This window comes from Mustela nivalis (assembly GCF_964662115.1).
Source record: "Mustela nivalis genome assembly, chromosome: 8".
NCBI lineage: Eukaryota > Metazoa > Chordata > Mammalia > Carnivora > Mustelidae > Mustela > Mustela nivalis.
Window position 1 is genome coordinate 143,162,458 of NC_139027.1, and position 23,918 is coordinate 143,186,375.

Below are 23,918 nucleotides of genomic sequence, written 5' to 3' on the forward strand. Positions count from 1 at the left end.
GGTCAGCAAGATGATAATGGGTGAAAGTCAGGTTTCGGGCAAACAGTACCAGAACACGTGCACACAGCAGTCAGCGTGAACCACAGACCTACGCGTCACACCCAAACCCGTGACGCTTCCGGGCAGACGGCGGCGGGGAGTGCCGCGGTGGGGCTCGAAGCACAGGAGCCAGGAAAGAGAAAAGCTCGCAAGTCGGGCTTCAGCGGCGTGTACCCGGGAAGCTCCTCCAGAAACCGCGTTACATGAACAGGGGACGCCAGGAAGAGTCTGCAAGTCACAGCCCGGCCGGGGGCCTCGCGATCAGGACGCCCGGGAGCGCCGCACCCGGCCCGAGGAGCGGGCTGAGCGCGGACGGACGGACGGGGCGGCAGAGCGTGGACGGCGGCTCCTCGCGGCGGACACGGCTACGCCACCAGCACAAGCCACCCGGTCGGACCCTGACGGAGAAAGACGCGGGGAACAGCCACAACCACACGGAGGGAGCGACGCGGCCGAGGGACGGCAGGTGCACGCGGGAGAGGTCGCGCCACGCCCTCCAGAGCGCTTCCAAGTGGAAAAGCGCGTCGGCGGCCGTGTGAGGCGGAGGGGACGTCGCACGAGACGGCGAGGACTCGAAACACGTGACACCGACATCCCCGGACCTCGCCGCGGTGCACTTGTCATGCCAGAAGGCCCCCGAAGGGTGAAGGCGTCCACACCGCGGGTCACGGCCCGAGGCCGGCACCAGGCCGGAAGCGGGATTCAGTGACGCCCAGGACAACGCGGGCAAAACTCCAAACACGCGGAAACCCACAGACGTGCCGGCAGATTAGCAGCTGCCCAGGGGGGCCGTCGCGACCCCGGGGTCCTCGGGGGCCCCTGTGGTGGCTGAGGTCCGTGGACCATGTCAGTGTCCAGACGCGGGTGGTGGCAGTGAGGCCTCTGTAAGACGTCAGCCTTGGGGAGACGGCCTCGGGGCACACAGGGCCCCTCTGTGTCATTCCGCACAGTGCGTCCCTCCTCGGCACTCGCCTCAAAACGGGAAAACGGAAGTTAAATGAAACAAGCGGGACGGAGCGCGCGACCGGGCTGCGCGGCTGGTGAGGCCGGGAGTGAGGCCCGGGAGCAGGAAGGGCGGGCGGGGCCGCTCGCGCCCACGGAAGGTTCTCTCCGAGGACGAGGTGTGTGCGTGTGTCCGAGCTCATCAGACTCACGCACTGGGGTGGTTCGGGTGGAGAGGACAGCGGCGGAGCTCGGGGCGGGGGCGGGGAAGCCAAGATTCCTGACGCGGCAGAGGCGGGGGCGCAGACACGCGGCACAAGGTCTGGCAGTTCCTTATGACACTGCACTCACGGCCCGTCGTGACCCAGACACCGCACCCCTAGGTATGTGCTCGAGAGAAATGAAAACACTCGGCCGCACACAGGCTTGCCGGAGACGTCCACGGAAGCATCACAGCAAACGCTGGTCCTGCCCCGACGTCCGCTGACAAGGGTCTGGATAAACACCAGCTGTGGTCCGGGCATGGGACCCTCGGCAGAGCCTGCAGGTGTGGACGGCTGGGGGCATGGGCGCGCACGTGGCTTCGTCTGGAGGGTTAGGGCCGCGCACGCAGCGCAGAGCCGCGGTGGCGAGAGTCGGGGCTTGGCTGCGGGGGTGACACGCGGTTGTCAGGACTCGAGAGGCACACCGGGGGTGGGTGTGCGGCAGTGGGCAAAGGGACCGGCCAGGTGCCGCACGGCTCGCTGGGCTGCTTCGGGAGGAAGTGCCCTGACCCCCCAGCTGCTGGGAAACGCAGGGAGGGGTAAGACGGGCTTTCGGTGACCGGAAGCGTTCGCGCACAATAAAGCACCATGTTCAGCGGGGAACCTCAGCAGCAGGAGGGCTTGTTTTGTTTTTTCCCCCAACTTTTCTCTAAGTGTAAATATCTCCCCAATAAAATGTTAAGGAGAAAAACAAAAAATTATTCAAACTCGAAATCTGTACAGTTTACTGTATGTATATTACACTTCCAGAAATAGGAAGAAAGAATGCCAATTCTAACCCCAAAAAACTTCCCTGGGGCCCCTGGGCAGTTCAGTCGGTTGAGCATCTGACTTTTTTTTTTTTTTTAAAAGATTGTATTTATTTCTTTGACACGCAAAGATCACAAGGAGGCAGAGGGGGGGTGGGGAGCAGACTCCCTGCTGAGCAGAGAGCCCGACACGGGGCTCGATCCCAGGACCCTGAGATCATGACCTGAACCGAAGACAGTGGCTTCATGGCTGAGTCCCCCAGGGTGTCCTGATACCTCCACTCTTTTGAAGTTGGAAAAAAGCAGTGGTATAAAAGTTTTCAAATGAACACTTTAAAATAAAACTACTCCTCTTAAAATCTCCATTTCAGGGGCGCCTGGGTGGCTCAGTGGGTTAAAGCCTCTGCCTTCGGCTTAGGTCATGATTGCAGGGTCCTGGGATCGAGCCCTGCATCGGGCTCTCTGCTCCGCGGGGAGCCTGCTTCCTCCTCTCTCTCTGCCTGCCTCTCGGCCTGCTTGTGATCTCTGTCAAATAAATAAATAAATAAATAATCTTTTTTTTTTTTTTTTTAAAGATTTTATTTATTTACTTGAGAGAGAGAGACAGTGAGCTCTCCCGAGCATGAGCAAGGAGAGGGTCAGAGGGAGAAGCAGACGCCCCATGGAGCTGGGAGTCCAATGCGGGACTCGATCCCGGGACTCCAGGATCATGACCTGAGCCAAAGGCAGTCGTCCAACCAACTGAGCCACCCAGGCGCCCCATAAATAGTCTTTTTTAAAAAACCCCCATTTCAGTGGAGGTTCACAAGCTGTGCTCTCACATATGTGTATCACTTATGTACGCTCATGGTCTCACCCTGAAGACTCCAGCATGACCAAACCCCTTCTCACTGGGCGGGCACCAGGGACGCGGGCAGCCACTGGCTGATTCCTGCCCCAAGTCAGAAGACCCTCCGGGGCATCACTGTCACGGTCTACAAACCCCAAAAGAAAATAAGCACCTGGTTAAAGAGACGAAAGCCCTCACGTTCAAATTGAAACATGATGCATCGAGACGGCTGCCCACCTGTGGACCGGCCACGAAGCCACGAAAGCCGGCTCCTGCACAGGCACGCTAGCTCAGTGAGGCTGCCTGCTTCCCCGTGCTCGGGAGCCGCAGAGCGCTCCCTGCACAACCCTGGAGCACAGCGCGGCGGTCACACCCCCCGCAAGGACACGTCCCAGCGCTGCTCAGCAAAGCGGCTGCCACTGCGGCTCACACACACTCCACTGAGCTCTTCCCTGCGCGCCGGCCTTTGGGGTCCTGAGCCCGAGCCCTCACTGAGCCGCCATTGTCGGCACCCGGGGCTTCCAGAAGCGCTTCATCCTCCCGCGCCCGCGTGATGGGCTCTCCGTGGGGCCTGCTCGTCCCGCACCGACCCCAAACACCCCAGCTCTTCTGCAGGGCTTGCTCCGGGTGCGGCGTCCTGCCGGCTCTGCGGGGCCCCCCAGGGACCAGCTGCCCCGCAGCCCCCAGCCTCCGTCTCTGCACCTGGAGGAACCAGGGGCGGCGCTGGATGTCCGCGAGAGACTTCATGACTTCATGACCTCGACGTTCTAGAAAATGCCGGCGCGAAGGAAGTGCTTTTCTTGGGGTGGGACGAGGAGCTGCCCCAGCTCTGCAAAGCCGAGGCCGAGGGACCCTCCGCCGGGACGGCGATTCAAGCGCGGATGAGCCGGGAGTCACGGACACGGCCCCCAGCGCCACTCCACCCGCGGGCCCTTCCCACCGGGGCCCGTCTCTGGACACCCAGATTCGGCGGCTGTTCCCTGTCACCAGCGTGTCCCACCCTCCCGGCCCAGACAAAGGACGCCGCACGACCTCTCCTCTCGGCAGCAGGGGCTCCCACTAGGGCCCCTGTGTTGCTCGTTCAGCGGGCGCTGCATCAAAGAGGGCCGCTGTCTCTGTCGGATCCCCAGCTGCCACCAACGGACAGCAACACGGTCAGCCAGGACGGATCCCGCAGACTCCGGTCGTACCTGAGGGAAAACATCGGTCTGCGACTCCGCTCGAACTTCTGAGGAGACGATGGGGACAGAGGGGTGACAAGGGGGAAGCTCCGAGTGCAGGAACAGAGCCCAGTCCAGCCCCACAAAGCTGTGGTGTCACTTTTCATTCAGGCTCTTTTGCCCCCGAAACACAAACACATAACAAGACGCCTTTCCTTAAGAGACAGGATCCCGTCTGCTGCGGCGTTGGCGGTGGCCAGGCGGCCGCCCGCAGAAGTGAACAGGGTCCCCAGGGCATCCCGCGCCGGGTGCCAGGCACCCTGTTCAGCCTGCACGTCGGCAGTCAGGTCACGGACCCGACCCACGGCTCAGCCCAAACCCACAGGCTTCCCTGCTCCTCACGCGAATCCGGCCGAGCCGTCCCGTGGTTCAGGATGGCGCCCGTGCGCAGACTGCAGACTCCCGCCGTCACACAGCCCACTTGGCAGCTCCTACCTCTGCACCCTCGTGGACTCCCTAAGCCTGAGAGAGCAGACCTGCCCCCCTGCGCAGGGAGGAGGCCCCGAGGGCATGTAGAGCCGGCTGGGGGCTTACAGAGACCACCTTCCCCGGAAGCTGTCCTGTGGGTCCAGCACGTTCTTTAAAAAGCACAGTAGGTCAAGATCCAACTTTACAATAATTTAGGCATAAACATTTTCTTTACAAAACCCACACATTTTATTCTAGCTACAGAACTCCTGTTCTCAAAACCTTTTAGGAACTTGGGACATTAGGACAAGCATCTGGGCTCCTCCCGTCGGCTGCTGAACCAGCAGCTACAGATCCGTCTCATCGGGGGCCCGGGGCCGTCTTGGGGTGGTGCACAAGGTGGGGCAGCCAGGGCCCAAGGAGGACACGCAGAGGAATGCGGGTCTGGTCACGACTTTACGGAGCTCTCTCGTGGACAAACTGCTGGAACGGGCGCTTTCCTGGGTTAAAATGCTCCTGGCCTTTTGCTTGGAAAAGTCACTTTTTAAAAAAAGATTTTATTTATTTATGTGACAGAGATCACAAGTAGGCAGAGAGGCAGGCAGAGAGAGGAGGAAGCAGGCTCCCCGTGGAGCAGAGAGCCCGATGCGGGGCTCGATCCCAGGACCCTGAGATCATGACCTGAGCCGAAGGCAGAGGCTTCACCCACTGAGCTGCCCTGGCACCCCATGGAAAAGTCACTCTTAAATGCCAACAGGCTTGGAATCACAAGGTGCAGACACACAGAAGGGCAGGGCCGGCAGCCCTGGGCGCAGAGCTGGCTCCCCGGGCGTCTCTACTGAGCCCCCAGACGATCTGCACTTACCACCTGATGCACTCCCTTGGAATGGGGGGCCCTTTCTCTTACAAATAGGATGAGAAGTTAAAACACTCTGCTAAGAGGTAATAGATACTTGGTGAAAACAAACTGACCTCCAAGGGGGTCACAATTCCCATTCCCACGCCAGCTCCAGGGCCAGGGTGGAGGAGGAAGCGACAGCCACAGCAGGCAGAAGCCATCCTATGCGAGCTACAACCTCATGTCCTTGTCTTTGCAACTCAGAATAATCTAACAGAAGCGGTTTGCAGTTGCCTTGGTAACCCAAGAGATTTAAGACATTAACAAAAGTACGCAGCCGAGATCACTTGTTGGATTCTAAAAACACCTTCTGCTTGACAACTGCATTTAAACCCTCAAACCCACAGGCCGGAGGAGCGAGCATTCTTCACGGTGCTGATGGGCCCTCAAACCGCCCGGCCTCCAGCATCCTAGCTCACTGGACGGCTGACGGCCACCAGGCAGGTGTCCCAGGACAGGACTGTGGCCCTGACTGCCCCAGAAGGTGCCACACAGAGCATCTGTCCTTCAATCATCTGCCAGGGACTGCTGCCTCTCAGAGTTGAAGCAGAGCTGGTGAGGGCGGAAACCGGGTCGGGGGCACACGGAGTGCACCCTCCTTGCCGGCGGCTGGCAGGAAGACAGGCGGCTTTGTGATCAGCTCCACCGTCTCAGCTGGGCTAAACCCCAGGAGCTGTAGGGTGCTGCCCGTCAGCGACATTTACAATGCCTGGACACACTTTCGGTTGTCACCAAACTCGGAGACGGGTTGTTGCCGGCATCCAGTGGATGGGGGTCGGGGATGCCGCCTCCGTCCTAGAGCGCCCGGCACAGTCTGCGGTGCAAAACCTGAACAGACAGGGGTCTGGCCGTGTGCTCAGGGCCCAGAACACACAGGGACAGAGAGAATAACGCAGGCTACTCGTTATTGCATCTCGGGGAGGTACTGCTTGGTGGGTATAGAGTCTCGGTTCGGGATGATGGAACCCTTTGGAAGACAAACAGTAACGATGGTTGCGTAACAATGCGCTTGTATTTAAGGCCGATACATTACACACTTGGAAAGGGTTAAAAAAGCAACGGTTATGGCATAGGCGTCTCGTCACGATAATAAAACCTAGTGTATGGAGAGCAGGGAGCTGCAGCAAGGCTCTCCAAGGCCCCCCCACCCGCCTGGCCATCCGAGGACAGGACGCTTAGTATCTGTGACCTTTGTCAGGACCACTGCCCCAGTGTGCTGCCTTCAGCTCTGTCCACTCCCACCTTCCGGCCTTCCTGGAGGGCCCTCCCCAGACAAGAACTCGCGGCGACGTCCCCACCCTGCTCTGGGCCAACTCTGTTCTACCGGACGCCCCTCCTCACCCCTCCGCACCTCACTGCACCAGGGGCTGGAGGGAACCGGTGCCCCTTTCTCCCCGGGGGCTGGGGGAGGCAGCCGCCGTCCTCACGAGCTCAGCACCAGGGAAGGCACCTGCTGTTTCGGTAACTGTCTGGTTTGCTGCCCCCTCATCTGCGAGACAGACACAGAACTGTCATCCAGATTGGGGTCCACCTCAGTAAGGCTAAGCCTAGAGCCCACTGACCCTCACGCGGGGGGGGGGGCAGCTGGACGCGGGGCCTGGGGGGGCTCATTGTTCAGTAATGTCCCACAACAGCAAGACACGTCTGTTAGCCTGGACCACCGCAGCCGCCCTGGTTGGAAACAGGAGACACCCTCCCTGCGAGGAGTGCTTTACCGCCAGAGGTCTTTGGGTGCCCCCGGGTCAAGCCAGGTCTTGGCAGGGGCAGAACACAGGCCTGTCACGGTTTGCTCAGCGTCCCCAGCGACGACCAAGACCCACGGCTGCTGGACAGAAAACCAGACGGAGGCCGCGGACGGCGAGGGCCTGAGGTTCCACGCTCACATCTTATCCCAGGCACTCTCCCACCTTTTGACATTTTAACGTTTAAATCTTTTAAGATGAAGGTCCCCTCCCCGGTACTTACGAAAGGCTCTCCGCTCAGAAGGGAAGCGGACCCTTCAACCCGACCCCATGCCGGGCGTCACCCCCTTTTCCAGCCGCTGACCCCGCAGCTTTAGAGAAGCCCCACCTCAGGTGGGCCCCGTGGGCCCGGGACAGGGGGCCTCGGACGGCTGGGGTCCCCAAAGTCCGAGTCCATGCACTTGGACCGATCTGCCGCCCCTGGAGACGGCCCTGCGGGGAGGTGCGGCTTCACCTGCAGAACGAACGGCCAAGGGCCACCGAGGCACGGGGTGACGGGCTCTCGCCCCGGCCCAGAAGAAACAAAAGGCTTACTTGAGTCTCGGCTGCTGAACGGCCACCCGGACGTCGGAAGGAAAGAGGCCACGGGGGAGCCGGCCCGGCTCTCGTCCTCCACCTGCTGCGTGATGTGCCGGACCGTCTCCTTGTTCTTCCGATTCTTCCTCCGACCTGCGGGCTGCCAGCCGTCGCCTCCCACCTGCTCGGAGAAGGGGTTCTGCATCGCGCCGTCCCTGGCGGAGGGCAGCTCGCTCCCTCCGTAGTGAGACGGCGAAACCTGCTCTTCCTTGACCCGCAGAGACCCGTAGCCCACGTCGCCCGGCCACAGCGACTGCGAGGCGATGTCATCGGGCCCGTCGGCCTTGGGCTCCTGCTCCTCCTTCCCGTAGCTGCTGCTCCCCTCGTGACAGCTGGCGATGGCCGAGTCTCCGGAGGAATTGGCGGGGCTCGTGCGCCTGGCCAGCCACGGCGAGATGCTCCTTCCGGCCATCACGGCCGAGATCAGCGCGTCAGTGCTGCTGCCGGGGGGGGCGCTGATCTCGAACTCCGCAAGCTCGTCCGAGGCGTCTGGCTTGATGCTGATGTCCAGCGCGGCCTTGATGAAGTCGTGGCAGGCCTGCACGATGTCCGTCATCTGCAGGAAGCTGGCCGCGGACATCACCTCGATGACATTCCTGCTGGTGAGGGCCAGGTGGGCCGAGTACATGAAGTCGATGATGGCCTTGAAGCCCTGGGCCGTGACGATGTCCAAGTGTGTGACCGTAGCCTGGTCCGACGTCTTCTGCACCTGGCAGTAAAGCGTCTTGAAGTAGCGGCTACTGCCGAGCAGGACGTTCTTGTGGGCCTTGAAGACCTTGCCCTCCACCACGACACACACGTCACACAGGACGCCATGCTGCCTCTGCTCGTTGAGCTCACGGAGCAGGTGCCGGTAGTGGGACGCGATTTCCATGTCTTCCTTCCGGTTGTTCATCTGGAAGTCTTGGTGGTGCTGTTCCGCAGACTCTGTGGGGGCAAGAACACGCGAGTTAGCCACGCGCTCGACACCCACGCGCCTGTGGAGTTTCGGCACAGCACAGCGTCCCGGGGAGCCCGGCTGCAGGGTGGCCTCTGGGCAGGGGGAACCTCAGCAGCCGTCCACAGGGAGTTTCCGGGCTCGAGGCTGACCACCGGCACAGCCCAGGAGCAGAACCCTACACACAGCTCCCAATGGCCAGCGCCAGTGAGCAGCTCAAGTGACTTCTTCCCAGATGTGACATCCCAAGGGCGCCTCATCCACACCCTTCAGGACACAACCTTAAAAATAAAACAGGGATGCCCAGGAGACTCAGGCGCCCTGCTGTGGTGCCCTCCTAAAACCAGCTCCTGGTCTGTCTGCCGGGTTCTCTCTGCGGCCTCCATTAGCTTCCGGGGGCTTCCAGAACTCAGGACCCAGACCGGGAGGCCCGGAGAACTGGATTCTCGCACAGCCCGGAGGCCAGAGGTGTGGACCAGCTCCCACCAGGGCTCTGCGGGAGGGAGTGTCCAGACCTGTCCCCACTTCTGCTGGTGGCCGGCAGTCCTTGGCCATCCTTGGACGCATAAGCATCACCACCCGGTCTCTGCCTCCACATTCCCACCTTCTCCCCGTGAGCCCATGTCCCGTGTCCCTGTTTTCTAAGGACACGGGTCATATTGGACACCTTACTCCAGAACAACCTCATCGTAACCAATTACGTCCGAATTCGATCACAGCCCAAGGCCCTGGGGGCGGAGGACATACTCGCCCCGTCGCACTTCCGGTGCACTCCCGGAGAAAGACAAGGCTGTTTTTTCTTGAAAAAGCAAAGCAAAGCTGGAGGCTTCACAATTCCAGACCTCAAGTTCTACTACAGAGCCACAGTCACCAAAACAGTACGGGACTGCCACAAAACAGACACACAGCTCAGTGAAACAGGACAGAGAGCCCAGAAATGAACCCACAATTATATGGTCAATTAATCTTCAACAAAGGAACAAGAAAGGCCGTCTCTCCAACCAACATCGCTGGGAAAACTGGACGGCCACATGCAGAAGAATGAAACCGGACCACTCTCTTACACCAGACACATAAATAAACTCAAAACAGACTGGGGACCTGAGTGTGACACCTAAATGCATAAAAATCCAGAAGAGTGCATAGGCAGTAATGTCTCCGACATTGGTCGTAGCGACATTTTCTAGATAGGTCCCTTCAGGCAAGGGAGACAAAAGCAAAAATCAACTGCTGGGATTAGAACAGAAAGCTTCTGCACAGCCAAGGAAACAACCAGCAAACTAAGAGCCAACGTAGGAATGGGAGAAGATATTTGCAGTGACTCATCCCACAGAAGGTTAGTATCTAAATTACATAAAGAACTTACACAACTCAACACCCAAAACCCAAATAATCCAATTTAAAAGTGGGCAGAAGACACGAACAGGTACTTCTCCAAAGAAGACATACGAATGGCCCACAGACACGAGAAGACGCTCCACGTCACTCCTCATCAGGGAAAGCAGCTCACAAGCAGGATGAGGTGTGGCCTCCCACAGTCAGCAACACAAGAACCAACAGGTGTTGTCAAGGGTGCAGAGAGAAAGGAGCCTCGTGCGCTGTCGGCAGGAATGCAAACAGGTTCAGCGGTTCTGGAAGACGGCATGGAGGCTCCTCAGAAGATAAAACACAGAGCGACCGGATGACCCAGCCAGCCCACTACTGGGTATCTACCCACAGGACACGAAAACACGAATTGGAAGGATACACGCACCCCTATGTTTACGGCAGCAACGTCCACATAGCCAAGACTCGGAAGCCGCCCAAGTGTGCACAGACAGAGAACTGGTCAAGAAGGTGTGCCACACACACACACACACGGAGGAATGTTATTCAGCCAGAAAAATAATGAAATCTTGCTGTTCGCAATGACAGGGACGGAGCTAGAGGGTATAACGTAAGCCAAAGCAGTCGAAGAAAGACAAACACACGCGATTTCCCTCCTGTGGAATCGAAGAAACAAAACTGATGAACAAAGGGAAAAGGAGACACAGCAAGAAACAAGATTGTTCTTCTCTAAGATTGTATGTATTTATTTGACAGAGGGACAGCGAGACCACAAGTAGGCAGAGAGGCAGGAGCAGCCTGCTCCCTGCTCCCCGCTGAGGAGAGTCCGATGCAGGGCTCGATCCCAGGACCCTGAGATCACGACCTGAGCCAAAGGCAGAGGCTTCACCCACGGAGCCCCCCAGGCGCCCCAAGAAGCAGGATTCTTAGCTCTAGAGGACACACTGGTGGTCGGCGGCGCGGAGGGGCGGAGGGGCAGGTGGGCCAGGGCCAACAGCACTTACGAAGATGCGCACTGGGTTAGGGACCGGCGGACCGCGCGCCTGACACCGATACAGCACCGTAGGTCCACTGCACGGGAATGCGACCTTTCAACGGTTAAAAGAAAAAGTCACTAAAATTCTCATCACAAAATACATTTTGTACCTGTGCACGGAGGGAGACGTGAACTAGAAGTAAAAGAAACATAGCCAGCCGTGTCACACGCACACCTAACGGCACGGCGGGGACAAACAGAGCAGGCCTGCACCTGTCAAAGAGAAGAAACACCAAACGCGCTCCGTGAACACGTCATGCCGCAAAGGGCGACAAATGGGAGCATGGTTGAAATCACAAGAAGGACCGGCCCAGAACAACCCGACTTCATGTTCCCGAGGCCCGGCGGCCGCTTCCTGGGAGTGAGTCCACGCACACGGCCCCCACCTGGAGTCCGCACACACCGGCTGGGGAAGCGGCTCCGCACCCCGCGCTGTGGGACCTCGGGGCAGCTGCCTAACCTCCCTGCACCTCAAATTCCTCATCGGCCAAGTGGAAGTAGTGATCACTCTTACCGTCTGGCCATTACGAGTCGGCACTCGCAGGGCCCTCGCGAGAGCGTCTGCGCAGACTGAGCGAGCGCCCCGGCGTCCTCACTCCCATGAGCGGAGGAGCCTCACCGCGGAGCTCGCGACAGTCGTGAAGCAGGCGAGTCGGGAAGCGCGGGCCGGGGGTATAATGCAGGGGGTTTCGATTTTATCTGTAATACTTTCATCTCTAAAAAAGAACAGTAAAGGTCTGTAGCTTCTATTCCAACACGGTCTTTGCTACTTCGGGCTGTCGGGTTCGTGAACAGATGCTGTGAGCAGGTAACCTCCACGACTCACCTAAAAACCTTTTGTAGCTGCTGCTTTCACGGAAATGTTAATGTTCATAGACCCTAATTTTTAGTTTCCTTTATATTCTAGTGGAAATGAGATTAAGATATATAAAAATTAGGGGCACTTGGGCGGTGCAGTCAGTGAAGCGTCTGCCTTCAGCTCAGGTCATGATCTCGGGGTCCTGGGATCGAGCCCCACGTCGGCTCTCTGCTCAGCGGGAAGCCTGCTTCTCCCTCTACCCCTCCCCCTACTCGAGCCCTCTCTCTCTCTGTCAAATAAATAAAATCTTAAAATATAAAAGGTCTCATTTCTTAAAAATAAATGAAATGAAATGAAGTGACATGAAATGCCCAGTGAGAAAAGTGGTCATTCGGTTTCCCACTCCCAGGCTAGGAAGACAGGCTCTCATCTCCCTCAGCTGGCCGGGTCCGGGGTGCCCTCCCCACAAGCCTCCTCACTCCTTCCTGCTGGAGGCACCTGCACTGGCAGAGCTGGTGCCCCAGGGACCCCAGCACCTGTTCCCTCGTCCCGGCCGGCCAAGCGCTAGGACGCAGCTCAGAGCCCAGGCCGCTGCCCCAGCATCAGAGGCCGGGAGTTAGCACGCTGCTTCTGCACGCTGCCTGCGGGCTCGGCAGCCACACCTGATCCCGATGAGGCCTGGCCACCAAGAAGGAGAAACAGGAAGCAGGTCCGGAACGGGCTGTGGGGAAGGGTCACGTGCTCGGATGGCACCAGCGGCTCTCGACCTTGAGCCCCAGAGCCCCCGGAGGGGAGTCACAAACCAAGGGGTGGTCCCCACCCCACACTGTCTGAGTCGGGACAGAAGGGCGTGACAAGGACAGGGGTTCCACCCAGGAGTGACTTCATTCCTCCAGCCCAACCTTGCAGACACAGAGGAGCCACACGTCGAGGGAGGGTCCGAGAGGTGCTTCAAGTTGAGGAAAACCACCATGGAAACTACAGGCGCCAGTTTAATGCCTGGAGGCCTCGGGAAGTGGCACCTGGTTCCTGGCCATGTGATGGGGGCATCAACGGCCTCGGGACCCTGCGTTCCAATCAGCGAGCGGTAGGCACCATCCCCTGGTTTCCCGTACGAATACTAAGTCTCTACTCGCCACCGAAACAGACCCCGCAAGAATCGGGACGAACCACGGAAAGGAAATAAAACACCATTTTATACAAGGAACAACTACCTCATAGGATCTGCATTTCTTTTTTAAGAGTTTATTTATTTATTTGACAGAGAGAGACACAGCGAGAGAGGGAACACAAGCAGGGGGAGTGGGGAGGGAGAAGCAGGCTCCCGCCGAGCAGGGAGCCCCATCCCAGGACCCTGGGACCATTAACTGAGCTGAAAGCAGATGCTTAAGCCACCCAGATGCCCCAGGATTTGCATTTCTAAAATAATTTCAACTTCTGTGGAAAACTGTAAAATAAGTTATTATTCGATCTGGGCAGCTTAAGAACCAGCTATGCACTTTACACAGCGTTCATAGTAGAAAAACCGTACAATTTCCATTACGGAAAAAGTTACTTGTACATTAAAAAGAGGGAGTCTAAAACAGGAGTCTCCTATGAAAATAGTAAGGGTACACAGAGTTGGTCTGGGGCCCCTGGGTGGCTCATTCAGTTAAGTGTCTGCCTTCGGCTCAGGTCATGATCCTGGGGTCCTGGGACGGAGCCCCCCATCGGGCTCCCTGCTCAGTGGGGAGCCTGCTTCTCCCTCTGCCTCTGCTCATGCTCTCTCTCAAATAAATGAAGAAAATATTTTTTTTTTTAAAGGATACATTTTTTTAAAATGTAGCTTGAGGAGAACCACGGAATTCGCGTTACAAAGCTGATAACTCTCCCATCAGTAAGGGCTCCTGGGAGTCCCGCGCACCCGAGCTCAGGTGTCCTGCTGAGTAACGGCTGGCCGGCCAGGTAAGATGCAGCCTTGAGATGAAAGCCTGCTCACGGCGGTTCCTCTCTGAGGGCAAGAGAGCGCGCCTGCCCTTGGGACGTAGAGCAGGTCATGGAGACCAGCCTGGCCGCGGACACACACCTGTGGACAGGTGACCCGTCATCCCTGCGTTACCTGCGCTGCCCCGTGGAGCACTGGCCACGCTCACGAATTCCAGGGCCCGTGAGCAGTGCCCTCCTGAGTACGGGGCCCTTCAAAGAGGAGCTGTGGTCCAGATGCCAAGCACTGTGAGGTCAGGGTCTGAGGGCGGGTGAGGTGCTCTATCAGCAGCCCGGCAGCTGAGGACTCCGCAAAGCTGCACCCTTCCCTCCTGGTTTTCCAAACTCGCGTTATTTCTCCTCTAGGTTCCCCACGTAGAGCTTGCTGATCGAGAGATGCTGCTTCAGACGGAATCACTCATACTCATAAACAGAACCACTTTGCTACCAAACTAGCTTGGATCCACATTCCAGACCAGACTTCAGAGATCGTGTCACCTGAGCAGCGCTGGGGACTGATGCGGACTTGGGACCCCTTAGCATGGACAACTGGGGACACGGTGGACAGTGCTAGTCACCAAGACTCCCAACGAAGGAGGCAATATGTGTGTGACACTCAGGTGGCATTTCCAACCCCGCAGCCTCCAGAGAAGATGGGGTGGCGACCCCGACCTGCCAAGACACCCAAAGCTCAAAGACACTGAGCTCCTGGCCACCAAGGAGCCAGCTTCAGAACCAAGCCCGTCCCACTGTCCCGTGCAGGCTCCAGAGACGACTCGGCGTGGCGACCCAAGGGAAAGGATGCGGATGCCACGGTGCCAGCACAGAGAACGGCACGCTCCGTCCCAAGTGCCGGAACTGGCTTCTGCCAGCCTCCTCCCCGCTGGCTCTGACTCGGGCATCCAGGATGCTGAGGGCCGGGCAGCTCCCTAAGGCACTGGTACAGGGCACCCCAATCTCTGGCCGTCTGGGGAGTTACAGAGTACATCCCCAAACCTTCTCCTCCCAGGATCTGCAGGTAAGCGAGTCTCAAGCAGAAAGCCCTGTTCACCGGGTGTCAGCAGAGTCTGTCCTGTCCTGTTGTCCGCCTGTCGCCCGACGGCTGGTGCTGCACGGGGAGAATCCAAAGGCCTCAGAAGGCACCAGAACCACGCAGTCTGCTGTGAATGCATGTCGCTCGACGCATTGTGTGTCCTGAGCTCAGGGACCGGGCTGGGGTCATCCGCCAAGGAGCGTCACTGGGAAGACGACTGGTTCCCACAACAGCAGGCGTAACGTAGACCTGGGGTCCTTGTTACTAGCAAACAAGCATCAGGTCAGCCCCATCAGCTGGCAGGACCCCCCAGGGCTGGTCACTGAGTCCCACTCCAGAAAAGCCCATGTCTAATTTGGAACGACTCGTAAGGCATGCGTGTCCTTCTCAAACACACACACAAACCCTCACCTTCTTACCTCTAACCTGGAACTTGCGCGTGTCCATGTGTCGGTTTAGCTCAATTTAGGCTTATTTAAGTTTCTCTGTTAAATGTCATCTAACAGACAAATACTGTTTAAAAGTGGAACCAAGACACCTCCAGTGCTAGAACCAAGCCACATGATCTTCCTGCCCCACAGAAACCCCACGGGGGACAGACGGTGGCCCCACAGACGTCTGGGCCAGCCTCACTACACCAAAACCGCCCTTGGAGTTATTTTGGTGGGATTTTTTAAATGCATCACATTTCGAACAGTCACATCACAGGAAAGATACCTGAGCCGGCAGACAGTGGAAAGGTGGTCCACGTCCTCAGGCCTCAGGGAGATGCAGGCAACAGTGGCCACACAGGCGCCAGGACGAGAAGCCCCCGTGAGGGCTTGCGTGCAGACACGGCCCGGGGAACCCCCAAACCCAGCAACGGCACTCGTATGCGCCCGCAGGGACATGGGGAAGCGGGGCGCGTTCCGACCCACGGACACACTCAGCAAGAAGGCATCCACGTGCCCCAGCCCCGTGCCTAGTGTCACTCTCAGACACGCGTGAATCTCCAGGGGCTTGTGGGGAGTGACAGACGCCACGCACGGCCAGCATGTGGAGCGCACCGCCTTCTACGGAGGCCTGGAGCGCACCAGCTAACCCGGGGCTGGGGCCGTGGCCGGCGTCCTCCGCGACGGTGTCCCCACTGTGTGCAGACCCCCTCAGAGGCACTTTAAATGCTGCAGTCGGTGTATGTAAACTGCGCTTCGGTAAAGGCGACTGGACCTCTGTCCTTGCTCAACTGCAAACCTGGGCCTGTTTGTTGCCATCTGTCGTACGGCGGCTTTTGTCCTCTAAAATTCATTTGTCGGGCTCCTAACCCCCTTCTCGGCACACGGCCTTCCTCGCGGCAGGGCGGTTGCAGGTACAGTTGGTCCAGCCGCCATCTCTAGGAGGGCCCTGGTCCGACGGGACTGGTGGTGTCCGTACACAACGGAGATGCAGGGAGGACGTGGGCCGCCAGGCCAGGGAGAGAAGAGTCTCCGCGCGGAGACGTGGGTCCACGGTCTGTGTTAGGCAGCTACGCGCACACACACACTGTGCACGTCTGCCAAGGATGGCCACCGAGGGCCACACGGCACTCGGACAAGAGGAGAAGCAATCTCGTCCCAGGGGAAGGGGCTCTCTGTCCAGCCCTGCCCGTCCGCGGGCAGAGCTCAGCTGCCCTGAAATTCGGCTCCAAGCTCCGCACGTGGATGTTATTTCCACCGTCTGGGCTGTTCCGATGGTCCCTGTGCTCTGAGATGCCAAGGGTAGGGCACCCACAAGGAGAAATGTCTTTCCGGATCGGACCCCCGCACGCCAGGTCGCGGCCGGCGGCGGGGGACGTGCTATCCCTTTACTTTCTCTGCTGGACACAAACCGGTGAGCGGGGCTGGAGGCCTCCACATCCTCCACACTGCCCCAGGCTTGAGCTAAAAATGCAAACCTGGCCGCTCTCCCGCCACGGGGCAGGCCCACCCCACTTCCGGCCCCTCCTCTGTGCCTCTTTCGGTTCCTCGTCCTCGGGGAGCCTGGAGTGCCCCCACCCCCCACGGGCCGCCCTACCTGCCTCAAGTCACTTCCTCTCTCGGGGGCACCCCCCACCCTGGCCTGTGCCCAGTTGCCCCCCTGTCCAAACCCCCTGGCCTCCACTGCAGACCCTCCGAGTGCATGTCTAAGCAGGGCAGAGATTCCAGGCTGAAATCAACCCGTGCACCTGCCTGCCATGGCCCGGAACCCACCCAAGGCTGAGGATCCCACACAGGGTGCCCCCCCAGAAGCCCAAAGTCACCGCAGGGATGATTCTAGAACAGCATAAAGCTGCTGTGGAGGGGCTGGGCAGGGGCAGCTCCCCAGAGTGGGGTACAAACCACTCACAGGGGCGACTTAGGGAGAAGCATACATTTAGAGGGCAGCCCGGGTCTCTGAAGAGGCCCCCCACAAGCCACCATCCCAGAGTTCAGGGCCTAGAGCAGCCCCTCCCTCACAGACCTTGGCCTGGGACTGAGCCTCAAGGAGCCGCCAATGTCCATCCCTGTAGGTGGACAAGTCTGTGCCCAGCTACTCAGTCGCAGGAGCTGACCTAAGACAAGTGTGGCACAAAGGGCCACCCGAGCACCCCCGACACACCCTGACCCCACCAGGTACAAGACCACTGAGCCACCGCCTGGCGGTTCCAGCCCGGCTCCTGGGGGACTCAGGCCTATCTGATGTCACATGGACAAGAAGAACCTAGTCGGCCACAGAACCGCTGAGAGACATGGAGCCTATGTCGGTTCCAAGTGCACGCGAGACCTCAAAACAGAGGCCTTAGGAAGTCCCCATGAGAGCGCTGGCCGGCCAGCGAGAGGCCCAGAACAAGCCGAGAGCCAAGTGCCACAGTGGTCAGGGATTCTGCCAGGCCTCGAGGTGGTGGGGGCACCAGCCACCAAGACGGGGACCCAGAGACCAGCACTTCAAGGGGAGGCCCTCATTCAAGTCCTGGCACACAGGACCGTGCTCCAGGGGTAGGGAAGGTCAGAAAAGGGCTGCACGGGGTCGCAGTTCTGGAGAGAGGCCCCAGATACAGGCCAGTCCTGTGTGCCCGCCTGAGGACGGCCGCTCTGACTTCCAGTTTCTCGGCTTCCGCTGCTGGGAAGCTGGTCTGGGGGATGTGTCTTGTGGGCTGGGAAAAGAAAGGGGAAGAGGTCAGGGCTTTATGCTCATTCTCCCAGACACATCCCGCCAGACCTAGTCTCGTTCTGGATGCTTCTTCTTTAAACCATGCTTGGTCTTAACGGGCAGTTAGGCTCCTTTTAGCTCGTTCTGGTTAGGCGGGAGGCATCGGGCAGTACAAACGTGCTAATTTAACAGGTCTGACTGATAAAGGCCAATTCTGCACAGAACGGAGGAGGGATAGCAAGCCCTCCAGCCACCAGACACTGCCTCCTCCTCCCAGAAGCTTCCCGGAGCTCCCAGAACAGTCCCCGAGCCTCTGCTGCGGAGTCCGGGAGCTTCTGGGCACGGGACCCACACTTCACGCTCCGCAGGCTCGCTCCAACACACATTTAGGCCAACACAACCACCCTTGTCACGTGAGACCTGCAGGACTGAGTTACACATTGAATTCAGGGAATTTTTTTTAGGATTTATTTATTTATTTGAGAGACAGAGAGTGAGAGAGAGAGAGAGAGAGCACAAGTCGGGGGAGTGGCAGAGGGAACAGGAAGAGCAGGTCCCCTGCTGGGCAGGGAGCCTGACGCTGGGACGCCAGGATCATGACCTGGGCCGAAGGCAGAACTTTCACCGACTGAGCCCCAGGCGCCCCCCCAGAAACGCCGTTTAAACATCCGACACTAAGTGCTGGGAGAAGAAGGAGCTCGTGGGCTGGTGGCCTTACAGGTGGACGGTCAGGCTGCTGCCAACCAGCCACACTCCCTGGGACATGCCAGCTCCGTGTCATCGGTGCCCGGGAGACACGGCTCCAGATGTGACAGCGCACACGCTCTGGGGTGGGCTCTGATGTTCCCACCAGCTGGCAGCAAAGCCAGGGACGATGCAGGCCCTCACCGTGGTGGGCCATGTTGAAGGCCCAACCCCCAACACCTATGAACGGGACCTTATTTGAGAAAATAGGGTCTTTGAAGACTTAACCAAGGTTTAAGATGAGGTCATGACCCAGTGGCACTGGTGTCCTTATAGAAAGGAGAAATCTGGACAGAGACACACAGAGAGACGCCCCTGTGAAGACAGAGGCAGAGACAGAGCCATGGGGCCACAGCGCAGGGCCTGCAGCCACGAGAGAGCCGGAGGGCAGGACGGACCCTCCCCGGGGACCCCGGGGCCCTGACTTCAACTCCCAACCCAGAGTGGCCAGAGAACACTTCTCTGTTGTTTTAAGCCCCAGTTGGTGATACATTGTCACAAAAGCCCCAGGAAAAGCCACACTTAATTTTTTTCTTTTTCTTTTTTTTTTTTTTAGAAGATTTTATTTATTTATTTGACAGACAGAGAGGCAGGCAGAGAGAGAGGGGGAAGCAGGCTCCCCACTGAGCAGAGAGCCCGATGCGGGGCTCGATCCCAGGACCCTGAGATCACGACCCGCGCCGAAGGCAGAGGCCCAACCCCTGAGCCACCCAGGCGCCCCAATTTTTTTTTTTTTTTTCTTAAAAAGAAGGCTGATCGGCTTCCCAAGCCAGGAAAACTATGTCTGTGAATTTTAAACCTGAGATGTGCTGTGACTTGAAATGTTAACTCTACACACTTGTGCTCCCTGCCACCAAGACAAAAATAGACCCCACACAGGGAAGGAGCTAGAAGCAATGCAGGCTCTCCAGCAGCAGGTGAAGCCCTTCCCCAGGCTCGGTCCACGTTTTGTTTTGAAACACTTTGCAACTATTGGAAAAGTTGTAGGAATAATTCAGGAACTCCCACCTACCCCTGAACCAGACTGACCAGTTTGAAACATTTTGCAACATCTGCTCCCATCTAGTAACACGCTAGACCTTTATTTAGATGCTCCTTCCTAGGAAGTTGTACACTTGACAAGGAGAGGAGCTGTGGGGGCACAGGGGTCCCACTCCTGAGCCCCTGGGCCTGGATCGCCCCAAGCGCACGTCTGAGGCAGGCAGCAGGCAGCACGAGCCCCCTCGGCATCCGGGACGCCAGCGCAGGGCGGCCCCGGTACCCAGCAGAACCTCGGCGGGCCGATCGGACATTCCAAGCACGGCTCTCAGTGCTGCAGAGATGGCACAGGCCCTTCCCAGGCAAGCACTCCTCACACACCGAACGAGCGATGGACGGACAGACGGACAGCTGCCGAGTGAGCCAACGTTCCCGGCCGGAGCAGAGGCCAGCGGCAGGGAAGCCCAACCCCCACCGCATGGCCCCCAGTGATGGATCAGTCAGTTCCCCGAACTCACACAGACATCAACACGGCAGGTCCCAGAACTGGCCAGGTCCCAGCAGAGAACAGATCACTGGTTCCCGGCATCCCCGCAGCGGCCAGGGGAGCCCCCGACTGAGAGCAGCACCAGCTGGGGCACAGGCCAGGCCGCAGGGGGCCCAGGCAGGGGCGCATGATGAAGGCCAGAGGCCAGCTGGGGCCAACCTGGCCAGCAGGCCCCCGGGAGGGGGGGTGTCTTGCGGAAGGAGTCCTGGGGGAGGGGCTGGTTCTTGCCCCCAGGGAACCTGTGGGCTTGGAGTGGGGGTGGGGAAAGCTTAAGGCACCCTGGGACGCGAGGGAGACAGGGCCTCTCCCAGGGAAAGCCCCTCTTTCCCTGGGACCAGCCCCAAAGCCCTTGAAGAAGTGAAATTCCCGATTCACAAGGAAAGACCTGGGTTTCGAGAGGGACTACTCAGTACTGTGGGGGACAGGACGGGCACAAGAGGGGCTCTGCAGGTCTGTCCTGCGGGCAGTGTCCACAGCTGAAGAAGTGGGCACCGAGAGTGCTGGCCTCTGGGCAGCCTGCGGGAGGGGTCCTGCTCTGGGAACGGCACCGGCACAGCCGGGGGTCCAGGGCACACTCGCTGGGGTGGTGGGCAGCCCTGTGTGGCAAAGCCCTCAGGAACAAGGGTCTGTACCACACAGCCCAGGCGTCATCTACCTTCATCACCAAATCCGCGCACGCTCCTCTTCCCAGTCCCCATGGGGAGGACACCAGAGGCTGGTCTGGGCAGGGCGCTGGGTGAGCCCCCCAGCCCGTGTCAGTTCATCCTGGAACCTGACAGTAAACCTTCGAAGGTATCTAGGCAATACCTAGAGCAAGCTGAGGGAAACATACCATTCTGAGAGACGATGTCCAAGAAAACATCTGTGTGCACGAGGCTGAAAAATTAACACGAAGTCGTGCAACCCAGTGAAGGTGGTCACAGGCCACCACAGAGCCGGGAGCCACGGTCCTTCTGGAGCCTGGCCCACAGAGCGTGGCGCAACAAGACGTGGGTGTCGCTGACCAGTAATTCCACGTTTGGGAAACACTACCCCAAGGAAATGACCCCAAATGCTAATTTGCTCAAAGATGCTGCCAGCACTTCTATTTATAATGGCAAGAAGTAAGAAATCACCCAAAGGCCTGACAACCAGAAAACAGCCAAGCAGAATTCGACATATTAAAAGCGAAGGAGACCCGATTTAGGTGAACAAGAAACGTTGTTTACGTTGAAACTCAGAGGTTTGTAACAAGTACATGGAAGGGAACGACAGCTGAGAACACGGACCCTGAGATGCTTGGGCACAGCCCGTCTCCTCGCAGGCCCAGGTGCTCACTCAGAACACTCAAACCCAACAGCCGAGCCCACCCGGCCCCTGCAGGGAGCAGGCTAGCGCGTGTGAAATTAGTCCAGGAGGAGGAGCGCAGCCTCCGTAGAGAGAAGTCGGCACGAAGCCCTGTTCACTCCTGTCTGTGGCCGGAAGCACCGCAGGGGAGCCTGTGCTGGACTCGTACAAATGTTCCGTTCGGGACCAAGGACAGTCTGCCTCCTTGCGTCCCAAATCCCTGCAAAGCCCTGGTTCATCTAGAACATTGGAACCGTGGGGCGCAGGGTCCCCCACAAGGACACAGACGGCTCCGTCCTGCCCGCACCTGACCACGTGGCACAGAGGGCCTGGCAAAGCCCCGGGACCTCCGCTCTGACTTCCCAGGAGCGAAAGGAAATCCCTCAGCAGGGCCCTGAGCACGAGCAGTCTGACTGCCAGTTTCGCGACTGGCATTTCCCTCTGCGCTTGGACAAGGGCTGGCGCGCGGGACGCCTCTCAGGCCCCCTTAAACCCGCTGCCATCGTCCGACTGGCGATGCTGGAAAGAGGGTGGCGGGTAAGTGACCTTGAGCAGGATGACACGAGTGAGGTCCCACACACCGGCCTGTGAGCATGAGGGGCCCGGTCAGGCCTGCCGAGTGTTGAGCTTAGGCCAACCCGCCGGATCCGCACTTGCTGGGGTTGGAGGAGGGAGACCACAGGGGCGCGGCTGGTCCTTCTCATCTCCTGAGGACCCAGCAAGCTGTGTGTGAACAGTGCTGGTGGACAAACCCACATTCCTCCCCAGCTCTGCCGAATGCCAGCGTTCCCTCCATGATACGGGACTTCTAGAAGCAAACCCGGGCCGTCCGGCCGTGCACCGACTCCATCCGCTGCCGAGGCTCCGGGGCGGTCCGCCCTCACACTCCTCAGTCCCAGTGCCGGCTGTGGGTAAAACTGACCCATCTGGGAAGACAACTAAGTAAGAGTAGCTCACGACTCCGAAGAAAACGAGAAGCCTCCATCAAAATACTCAAAAGGAAAGACCTGCAGCCCTCCAAACGCAGACAGGCTCCAGCATTGACCCCCTGCCGCAGGGACCCCCCTGCGACAAACTCTCTCACTAATAGGAAAGTTCCGAACTCAAGCAAAACTACACACCCACGTTTCCCACATACCAAAAGAGAGACAGAGGTAAATTTAATTTGTGTTTCAGTGAAAACTAAAGGAAAATCAACATGAAGAGAAGTGGGGCCTCCAGGAGATTAAACGAATCTAGAGGGCACCTGGGTGGCTCAGTGGGTTAAGCCGCTGCCTTCGGCTCAGGTCATGATCTCAGGGTCCTGGGATCGAGTCCCGCATCGGGCTCTCTGCTCAGCAGGGAGCCTGCTTCCCTCTCTCTCTCTGCCTGCCTCTCCGACTACTAAGATTTCTCTCTGTCAAATAAATAAATAAAATCAAAAAAAAAAAAAAAAACGAATCTAGAGATGGTCTTGCAGGTTATTAACCGACGACAAATCTCAAATTTTTTTTAAAGATTTTTATTTATTTGTTGGACAGAGATCACAAGTAGGCGGGGGGGGGGGCAGACCCCCTGCTGAGCAGGGAGCCCCAAGCGCTCAGTCCCAGGACCCTGCATCACCACCTGAGCCCAAGGCAGAGGCTCAACCGACTGAACCACCCAGACACCCCCAAATCTCAAATTTTAAAAGAAAACTTATATAGGTGGTAATTATTTTGCAAACTCCATGTACATCTCTGAACCCAGAGCAGACCAGAGGCACCTGGAGGGCTCACATGATCTCAGTGCCGTGGGATCGAGCCCGCACACTCCTGCATTGTGAGGCCTAAGCCGAGATCAGGAGTCGGACACCCAGCCCACAGAGCCACTGGGGCACCCCACAAATGAACATCCCAATGGCCACGGGCTGCACCACCCGTGCCCCCCGCACCCCTTCCCCCCACGCCTAGTCTCAGGGACCATCACAGGGGGACAGGAAGGGGCTCCTCCAGGTCGCAGGATCCCACCAGCAAGGCCAGCACACAAGGTCTCTCTGCAAACACATGGTATCAAACAGAATAAGTGACGTTTCTGGGGCGCCTGGGTGGCTCAGTGGGTTGAGCCTTCGGCTCAGGTCATGGTCTCAGGGTCCTGGGATCGAGTCCCGCATCGGGCTCTCTGCTCAGCAGGGAGCCTGCCTCCCCCTCTCTCTCTGCCTGCCTCTCTGCCTACTTGGGATCACTGTCTGTCAAATAAATAAATAAAATCTTTAAAAAAAAAAAAAAAGTGCCGTTTCTGAGCTGCCACCTCCAGTGGAACGTGTCCAGACTCCAGTCCAGCGTGAAGACATGGGGCCCCACCGGAGCATGGAACCCAGGCCAGGTGTGGCAGCCAAGATGAGCTGTGAGTGCGTGAGTGCGAGTCTCAGCCACACTTGGCGGAGCCATGCAGGGGACGCGGCCTGAGTGACACCCACCGGA

The 23,918-nt window shown here is 58.5% G+C and overlaps 1 protein-coding gene across 4 annotated transcripts in view; it reads right to left on the minus strand.

Annotated features, from left to right (window-relative positions):
* ZBTB46 (zinc finger and BTB domain containing 46) overlaps positions 1-23,918 on the minus strand; it is a 63,314-nt gene that overhangs the window by 29,728 nt on the left and 9,668 nt on the right. For all 4 annotated transcript variants that reach the window (XR_014315827.1, XM_082746458.1, XM_082746459.1 and 1 more), the window contains exon 2: positions 7,625-8,593. Coding sequence is in view for 3 of the 4 variants with exons in the window: in XM_082746458.1 (XP_082602584.1) it covers positions 7,625-8,561 (937 nt within the window). In the remaining variant the exon portion in view is untranslated. The remainder of the gene's footprint in view (positions 1-7,624; positions 8,594-23,918) is intronic.